We start from the raw sequence: 10000 nt of genomic DNA, 5'->3' as shown, positions 1-10000 counted from the left end.
GGTATTCTTAGATGAGGGCTTATCCTGTTCTTATGGCTGTGTCCAGACGGGAACACTGAAAACGTTGGTGCTCAGCAGAGCCTTTGTTTTTCAGCTCCTGCATGACATAACTACTGAATTAGGCTAGATTCATTGGGTCACTTTCGTCTCATTAATTTATATTTAATTTTGGCCTTATCTCTAAAATGACAACAGACGGTCACAGTTGGTGCCATGCCATGTTATCACAGTGGTGAAGGGTTGTTTTTCTTGTTCCTTTCTCCAAGGTACTCCATAAAGGACCTGCTGAACCATGCCTTCTTTGCGGAGGACACAGGGGTGCGGGTGGAGCTGGCCGAGGAGGATGATGGGAAGAAGGCAGCCATCGCCCTGAAGCTGTGGGTGGAAGACCCCAAGAAGCTGAAAGGGAAGTACAAGGAGAGCGGAGCGATTGAGTTCACCTTTGAACTGGAGAAAGAGACCCCAGAGTGCGTGGCCCAAGAGATGGTAAGATGGATGGTTGATTATATGGGTGGATTTTAGCATTAGACTGGTTGAACAGACATTCCAATCCAAGGTGGCATATGAATTTGACTTGAATAAGAATATATTTTAGAATTTCTGATTCTTTGATCCTCATCACAATATTTCTCAAGTCAGTGTTTTTGTCATTATTCATCAAATGTAACCATGTTGGGTTACTTGTTGTGTAGGGCAGCAGAGGACTGTGTGGAGTCCAGGCAGACAGTGTGCCAACAGTGCTCCGATCTCATCAGGGAACGTGCCCTCATGCAGATTGGCATTGATACACTTAGCACTTCCAGGAATCCAGTGATTGGGGTTTTATTTGTTCTTTCTGTTTACTTGTTTTTGTCCAACGAATGTCCACCATCAGATAAGAGCTGGTCATACCTTGTGATAAAACACTGGGCCAGAGAGGCAGCATATTTATCTCTTTGTACTTAATTAACCCAGCGATAAGATTAGAGTGCTCAGGCCCTTGGTGTGGTTTTATCTTTCTGATGGACCCAGCTACTGTTTTCTCCTGCAGATTGTTCTCAGACCCCACATCTAACTTGTTTCAGACTTTGTCCAAGCTGTTTAAGTGTAAACAGGTATGGGCTTTATACCAGGTTGAGGAGCACTGGGCTAAAACACTGCCTCTGTAGTGAAAATAGAGATCGCCTCACTGGATGCCTGCAGATGGCGAACTGGGTTATAGAGTGCAAAAGTAGAGTAGTGGATTCGGCTGTTTCAGTCACACCCGTTGCTGACAGGTGTATAAAATCAAGCACACGGCCATGCAATCTCCATGACAAACATTGGCATTAGAATGGCCTTACTGAAGAGATCAGTGTCTTTCAACGTGGAACCGTCATAGGATGCCACCTTTCCAACAAGTCCTCAACCCATCGAACACCTTTGGGATGAATTGGAACGCCGACTGCGATGATTTTGGAATGAGATGTTCGAATAGGTGTCCACATACTTTTGGTCATTTAGTGTACCACTGTGGTGTTAATTGTAGAAAAGGATAAGTTTTGTCTTTGTTTTGGCCTGGGTTAACTCTGTCTGTTTGTCCTCTTCTGTTGTGTCCTGACTTTTCAAAACAGCCATGAGCAGACTTGTCTTTATTTGTATTCTTCTTCATATCTCATTGTGAAGGTCACCAGAGATGTGCCTGGTTTGAATCTCTCTTCTCGTGCCTCAGCATCACTGTCTATTCCGTCAAGTCAGGATGAACATCCACTAACCATTGTCATTGTGTTTGACCATGTCTGGGTGACCTGCATTTTATTGTTGTCTGTGTTTGTATTAGTGAGCTCATGTGTTTCTGTATGGTGTTTTTAAGCTGTAAATATAGTGTTTATTTTACCCTGTAGGCTATTTGTGTGAGTGGGACAGGCTTGGGTTTGTGTGTGCTTTACCATAGTTTTGTGTGTGTTCAGTGTGTTAAGCTTTGCTTTTGTTAATGGGCCAGGCTGTCGTGAGTGTTCATTTCTGTTGTGAATGGGTCAGGCTGCAGTGCTTAGTGTTACTGAGAGTCAGGGCCATCGATTATTTTGTCAGACAGCAAGCTGACCTGCTTTCCTCCCTCTATCCCTCCATCTCTCCATGCTGGAGACATTTTAAAGTCTTGCTGTAACGGTCGTTTTTGAGGAGAGAGGGAGAATGTGGCCCACAGTACAATGAGGATGCACTGTCGGCACTCCCCATCTCCAATCACCCCTTGTCCCACTTCAATGACTAATTTCTCTACAGACGTGCACCATGGGAGATGTAGTTTATCTTCATCGATGGGGCTCTTGTCTCCGGTCGTGCACTCTGCTACTCAGCGAGTGGAAACGATGCCTCCTTAGGCTTCTTTGGTTTCTTATTCAGGGCATGGTTTATGACATGTTTTATTCAGTTTTGTGTTGATTAAATGACTACATATTAAATTACTGTGAACAATGGTCTTAAAAGCAAAATGATCGTATTGTTAAAGATATGGGACACATACTCAATGAAATTAATACATTTGCCAGCCTGTGCCAAAACAGAAAGCATTTTGAAACGTTTTATGGCAGGTTCAGGCCATAATTCCTATTTAATTCCAAACCTCCTTTAAAAAAAAACTCCTTATTTTACACTTCCATCTCTTCCCATGGTCTAAATCAAGGGTCGGCAACAGGCCAAAACCGCCCTGCTAGTTCTTTTAATTTTATGAATTTTTTTGGTGGCCCCCCCTAAGTTTTTAGTAAACACTAAATTATAACAGCAAAAAAACATTTAGGAAATCTGTTCCCAAGTATCCCCACAAATAAAGAGCTGTGATTGGTATCAAGGTATGAAAAGGTTATTTTCAAATACAATCTCTGTTTGGTAGTGCTGAGCTTTTTGAGGTCGGTTCAGTTTCAATATTTTTTAAAACATTAAATGCTCTATGCATTATGTGGGTTGAATGCTGTAAACAACACAGAATAAAACAATTAATAAAAGTCCCATGATGGTAGTGACTGCCCATTACTACTTATTAACTATTTATTCACATTACTTTACTTTAATAAAATATTTCAGTTGTGTATATTACATGTATTTTATTTGATGACTATTATTTCATTCCAAGTCATCTCATCTCTATAGAGCTTCTGCCTGTGCTGTCTGACAAAATTACTATTTTTTTATTTTTAAGTAAATAAGGCATACGTTTATGACTTTATTTTCAAGTAGAGAGCAGTTGCTTCGGGAGTTCTCTTTCGATCACGCATTCTTCTGTTTTTTTCGTAGGAGGGTAAAAAACACAGACTGGACAATGGATTATGGTCTTTGTAGTTAATTACCACGTTTTCCTACTACATCACACAGTTCGTGCTTGATTGAATTTATCTCTAGAGAAACTGTGTATTGTGCACATTGAGTGCACAAATAAATGATTGAACCGATGTTAGTCAATTAGTTGTTTAAAAACCAAAAAATAACTGACATTTCGGTTAATCGCTCAGTACTGCTGTTTGGGCTTAATTATGGTCAATTTGCAGTGTACAAATTATTATAAATATGTTCCAGCCCCCCGACTATTTGCTCCGATTAAAAATCGGCCTGCGGCTGAATCTAGTTGCCTACCCCCTGGTGTTAAATGCACCTGTCCTGTATCCTGTCTTATTCCACACAGAGGCAGACTATTCTCTCTGAACCCTCTGAACCCAGCTGCTGACAGAGTATTTTTTTCCCCATCCTCAAAATAGATTCTCCATCTCTTCCCCTTCCTGCTCTCTCTCCCTCTCTCTCTCTCGCTCCCTCCTCCCATCTCTCTCCTGTTTTCTCTCCTCTTCCTCTAACACATTGACTCTAAAAATACTCTTCTTTCTACACTCCTCTCTCCCCGACAGGTGGAATCCGGGTTCTTCCATGAGAGTGATGCTAAGATCGTGGGGAAGTCTATCCGAGACCGTGTAGCGCTGATCAAATGGAGGAGGGAGAGGACCGTATCGGCCGGACCCCCAGTGGGCCAGGGAGAGGCAGGACTCGGGGCCCAGGCAGCCCCAGCCCAGGGGGCCTCTGCTGGGGCTACGCAAGCAGGACAGCCCCCTCTGCTGGAGCCTGAGGAGCCAGAGGCAGACCAGCACGCCAGGCTGTGTAACCTTCCAGCCAGCGCCACCTCTGTCACATGTGAGACACCACTGACATGAAACGTGTGAAACCCCACAGACTTACACCTCCCCCTGTCACATACATTTGACACCGTGCTCTCTGTTTGTGTCACGCGGTGGAATTGGTCTTTGACAGTAGAGTTTGTATTATACGGTGGTTTGTGCTTGTTTACAGTGGGGAAAAAAAGTATTTAGTCAGCCACCAATTGTGCAAGTTCTCCCACTTAAAAAGATGAGAGGCCTGTAATTTTCATCATAGGTACACGTCAACTATGACAGACAAAATGAGGGAAAAAAATCCTGAAAATCACATTGTAGGATTTTTTATGAATTTATTTGCAAATTATGGTGGAAAATAAGTATTTGGTCAATAACAAAAGTTTCTCAATACTTTGTTATATACCCTTTGTTGGCAATGACACAGGTCAAACGTTTTCTGTAAGTCTTCACAAGGTTTTCACACACTGTTGCTGGTATTTTGGCCCATTCCTCCATGCAGATCTCATCTAGAGCAGTGATGTTTTGGGGCTGTCGCTGGGCAACACGGACTTTCAACTCCCTCCAAAGATTTTCTATGGGGTTGAGACCTGGAGACTGGCTAGGCCACTCCAGGACCTTGAAATGCTTCTTACGAAGCCACTCCTTCGTTGCCCGGGCGGTGTGTTTGGGATCATTGTCATGCTGAAAGACCCAGCCACGTTTCATCTTCAATGCCCTTGCTGATGGAAGGAGGTTTTCACTCAAAATCTCACGATACATGGCCCCATTCATTCTTTCCTTTACACAGATCAGTCGTCCTGGTCCCTTTGCAGAAAAACAGCCCCAAAGCACCCATGCTTCACAGTAGGTATGGTGTTCTTTGGATGCAACTCGGCATTCTTTGTCCTCCAAACACGACGAGTTGAGTTTTTACCAAAAAGTTATATTTTGGTTTCATCTGACCATATGACATTCTCCCAATCCTCTTCTGGATCATCCAAATGCACTCTAGCAAACTTCAGACGGGCCTGGACATGTACTGGCTTAAGCAGGGGGACACATCTGGCACTGCAGGATTTGAGTCCCTGGCGGCGTAGTGTGTTACTGATGGTAGGCTTTGTTACTTTGGTCCCAGCTCTATGCAGGTCATTCACTAGGTCCCCCCGTGTGTTTCTGGGATTTTTGCTCACCGTTCTTGTGATCATTTTGACCCCACGGGGTGAGATCTTGCGATCTCTCCAGATCGAGGGAGATTATCAGTGGTCTTGTATGTCTTCCATTTCCTAATAATTGCTCCCACAGTTGATTTCTTCAAACCAAGCTGCTTACCTATTGCAGATTCAGTCTTCCCAGCCTGGTGCAGGTCTACAATTTTGTTTCTGGTGTCCTTTGACAGCTCTTTGGTCTTGGCCATAGTGGAGTTTGGAGTGTGACTGTTTGAGGTTGTGGACAGGTGTCTTTTATACTGATAACAAGTTCAAACAGGTGCCATTAATACAGGTAATGAGTGGAGGACAGAGGAGCCTCTTAAAGAAGAAGTTACAGGTCTGTGAGAGCCAGAAATCTTGCTTGTTTGTAGGTGACCAAATACTTATTTTCCACCATAATTTGCAAATAAATTCATTAAAAATCCTACAATGTGATTTTCTGGAAAAAAAATTCTCAATTTGTCTGTCATAGTTGACGTGTACCTATGATGAAAATTACAGGCCTCATCTTTTTAAGTGGGAGAACTTGCACAATTGGTGGCTGACTAAATACTTTTTTCCCCCACTGTATTTGTGTTTGAGTAACCTCTCTCTCGCTGTCACGTTGTACCTTTGACAGTAGAGTTTGTGTGTAAAGACTAACCCCCAATCTTTGTATGTCTGTAGCAGACAGTACGTTTGACAGCGGCCTGGGCTCTGCTGTGTATTCTGACTCCCACAGCAGCCAGCACAATGTCCTCTACCAGTCCCTAGTGGAGCCCATCACCATGGCAATACAGCAGGTCTGTACCACACACACTCAGGGCATGTGCACTATACACAGGGTCATTATCATAAATGTACACCACACATACACGCATAACTAATACACACACACTCACACACAGGACATAACATACATGCACTCTACGCACATTGAGCACGTGCACATACAGTATGTCCTCATTTGCATAGTAATACCCATCACATGCATATGTATGTGGCAAATGCTCACACACGTATGGATCCTCATTGATTTACAAATGTAATAACATAGGCACATTTTATGTTTATGCCCAACCTAAAGATTTACTGCATCTCATTTGCTCAGATTTCTCCAATTAATCTCCATCCTATTCCATTTTCATGTTTTTATTGTGTGTATGTGTTGAATTTTTTTCATCAGTTTTTGGTTGTGGATTGTGTGTAAAGTGTCGTTTTAAGTAACATGTGTTTTGCCTGTGGGTCCCTGTATGGGCTCAGCGTCAGCGAAGTGGTCTGTATTTGGCTTCAGCACACCCCCGCTCCTGTGAAAGGGGCGAGGGGTGGAAAGGAGCCCTGGGACCGGAGCTCCGAGTGGGGGCAGGAGCAGCGGCACGGAGAGGGAGTGCATCGGTCATTGACACTCTAAGAGGCAACAAAATCACTCTTCATATGCTCCTGCAACCTCTGACCTCTGGGCCCTGCAGCCCACAGAGAGCTGCCAGTCCCGCCCCCACATCACCAGACAACCAAACAGACAGCAGCCCCTCTGAGTTCCGCTCCGAGGCAGAGGACGGCTTCCCTTCTCCGAGTGCTTTGCCTGCCCCCCTCCTCCTGGCCCCCCCTGCCCCCACACACTATGAGGCTCGACGTCATAGTGACTCTTCTGTGGAATCCCAGACATTGGAAGCCACCAATGCGAGCAGGGTTAAGTCTGTGTCAGGGGGGCGGAGGCACTCAGACCTCGGCACCCTGATGAGTCTAAACTCTGCCCATCATCACCACCAAGGTGTGCCCAGAAAGCACCTCTGCCAGGCCTGCTTGTCTCTGCTGCTGCTGAAGTCACGGGGGGAGGGGCACAAGCAACAGCACATCGCCTTTCCTTTTCCACTACACCCCTGTGGGACGGTGACAACCGCAGGGTCAGGTGGGGTGAAAGGTCAAAGTCACATAGGAAGTGACTGCTCTGACCTCTTCTTACTACAAAAGAACCTGATGAACATCATCAGCCGTAAAACCACCCCATCCAACCAGGGCCAACCCTCCCTCCTCCACCTGCCTGCAGCCCAGCAGCCTGCCCGGAGCTATGGGGATGGGAGTCTGAAGTTACCCCAGAGAGGCAGCTTCAGTGGTGGCCACACAGCACCCCCTCTGGCCAAGCCCACACAGGACCGCAGGGCCAGCTACTGCGCTGGGGAGCACCGAGCCACCGAGCCCCCGGGAGTGGTAGGTCATCTCACAATGGTCTGAAGTGGCTTTTGCTCAGTGTCTTCTTTCCTTCATCTGCACTGAACTAACAAAGGATAGGTGAAAGTAATATGGTGGATGCCAACAACTAATTTGCTTTCACCTGTCCAATTCCTTGATGTCAGTGCAGATGGGGTAAAGCAGGTGAGGAGAGGAAGTTACTTTAGACTATTGAGATAGTCCCCGACCCTCAGCTCAGCCTGTAGAGCTGATTCCTGTAGACTTCACTCTCTGCTTAAACCTGTAGAAGGGGCTCTGTTTTACTGCTGTCATAGGACTGGACCCTGCTCTCTCTTCCGCTCAGCTTCAAACTACCATAGAAGTCCATGGTTCTACTGGTGCGCTTTGGGACAAGCTGGTTCTCTGGAGGACCATAGATACTGCTGACTGACTAACTCTCTAACCCGCTGCCAACTTGAGCTGGCCTGTTAATGTCTTCTCTTTATGCTTTACTGACCGAATGCCAGAACGCAAAACCCATCCTTCTACACCCGCTCATATCACCTTGCCCATGGAAAGTCCTCAGTGAATTAACAGATGGCTGCTGCAAACCAAGGGAATGAATGATGCTGTGTCCCCTCTAACCTCCCATAACCCCTCTTCCCCTTCCCCTACCTCCTTATTGTAGTGCACACCTGCTGCCTCATCTGTTAACCCTGCCATTGTCTGGGTGTTTTTAAAATTGTTATTTTAATCCTTCAGCCACTCATTATCATTGACATCCTGTGTATTTTGGCTCATATTGGTTTTTCTCTTGTAGAGGATGTCTATCTATATTGTTCCAAGTTTGTAGATTCAGATATTTAGATGTATTCATTCATTCAGAAATATTTTACATCACTGTCAAATACAGTAACTTTTAACGGGGGCCTAAAAGCACCCCCAATGTCTCTGTCTGTCCTTTAACAAGTCTCTCTCTCTCTCTCCTCTCAGCCCAGTGCTGTGCACACATTGCTCCAGAACCATGCATCTCTCCAGGGCCAGCCTGCTTCCGCCCCGGCCCTGCACACCCCCCTGCAATACCTCCAGCCTGGCCACAGCTACCCCACCATTCCCCTGGTCACTCAACAGATGCCCACCACAGCCAGCTTCTCAGCTGCAGCTCTGCAACACACCCCAGCCTCAGCAAGTTACTCGGCATCAAACATGCCTCTGCAACAGAATCATTCTGGACAAAGCTACCCAGCTCCACTTCAGCAACAGACAGCAACAGCAGCAAGTTATACAACTGCAAATGTACCACTTCAACAGCCTGCAGCAAGCTTTTCAGCGACAACCATGCCCCTGCAGCAGCCGCACACAGCAGCAACAATTCCAATCCAGCGGACACCAACTCCACAGAGTTATGTTGCTCCAGCTCTGCAACAGTCGACTCAAACTGCAGCGAGCTACGCAGCTCCAGTGGAGCATCTCCAACAGACTGCACCCACACAGAGCTATGCATCTGTAGCCCCAACTGTGGTCCACACAGTACCTATACCCAGTCTCCCTACTCGGGAACCCAGTGTAGCAACACAGCCTCTAGCTGCTGTTGTGCCTCCCCCAGTCCAGCCTTGCCCAGCCCCACACAGCCTCTCAGACAAAGCCATGCCTCCCATTCTGCAGCCAGGCCAGTCTAGTCCCATGTATCACAGCCAACAGACAGTGCAGGTCCCCATTCAGCAGCAACACAGCCAGCAAATGGCACAGACCACGGTCCAACAGGCTAGTCCCATACATCACAGCCAACAGACTGTCCAGGTCCCCATTCAGCAGCACAGCCAACAGACTGTGCAGGTCCCCCTACCCCAACACAGCCAGCCAATGGCCCAGCCTACTGTCCAACAGGCTCCAGTTGTCCAGCGCTACCAGTCACCTGCCCATACTGTGCAGCAAGGTTCAACCCTCCAGAGTTACCCTACTTCTGTACCCCTGATGGGGCAACAGAACTCTGCTTCACAGAGCTACCCACCCATAGCCCCACAGGCTGCAACGGTGCAAGGCTACACATCACTCCAATCCAGTGTGATGGGTCAGGCCTATCCATCTGCTCTGGCTCCACAGCAGGCCGCAGCCCCACAGACCTACCCAGTGGCCCCCATAGTGCAACAACAGACTGGGACTACTGCTCCTACTGCACAGCACAGCCAGGCCCAGGCAGCCCCACTACCCACAGGCCAGCAGGTGAGGTCAATATGAAGTTGAAGGAGTCTTCAGTAACTTAGCAAGTTGCCCAATTTTCAACCTGACCCCTGCCCTCTGGGCACTTGTGGACAATTGAGAGGATTCAGTGGAGCTGTTCTCTTCATGGAGTGCTTAAGGCTAGGGGTCGATATGTAGTTGAGCAGTAATTACCTCTCCCCGGCCAAAGCTAACCTGATGGAGAGTAACTGCCCAGTACAGTGCTCCCCTTTTTGAGTGAAGTTTCAGTTCTCTGACCCTGTGTTTTCATTTCTCATAGTACCAACTCTATCTCTACAACCCAGCTTTCCTGAACCAGGTAGATCTCCCTTC

The 10000-nt window shown here is 46.7% G+C and overlaps 1 protein-coding gene across 1 annotated transcript in view; it reads left to right on the top strand.

Moving 5' to 3' along the window:
* Nucleotides 1-10000, top strand: part of LOC311149749 (serine/threonine-protein kinase WNK2-like) — a 68978-nt gene that overhangs the window by 38466 nt on the left and 20512 nt on the right. Inside the window, exons 7-12 of the mRNA XM_084186961.1 lie at nucleotides 267-486; nucleotides 3852-4131; nucleotides 5966-6081; nucleotides 6542-7486; nucleotides 8441-9670; nucleotides 9948-9986. Of these exons, the coding sequence (XP_084043087.1) occupies nucleotides 267-486; nucleotides 3852-4131; nucleotides 5966-6081; nucleotides 6542-7486; nucleotides 8441-9670; nucleotides 9948-9986 (2830 nt within the window). The remainder of the gene's footprint in view (nucleotides 1-266; nucleotides 487-3851; nucleotides 4132-5965; nucleotides 6082-6541; nucleotides 7487-8440; nucleotides 9671-9947; nucleotides 9987-10000) is intronic.

The sequence above is a fragment of the Coregonus lavaretus genome (assembly GCF_964263955.1).
Source record: "Coregonus lavaretus genome assembly, chromosome: 22".
In the NCBI taxonomy this organism is placed as follows: Eukaryota; Metazoa; Chordata; class Actinopteri; order Salmoniformes; family Salmonidae; genus Coregonus; species Coregonus lavaretus.
Note: the sequence above shows the minus strand (reverse complement) of the source record. Positions and strands in the feature narration are given on the sequence as shown.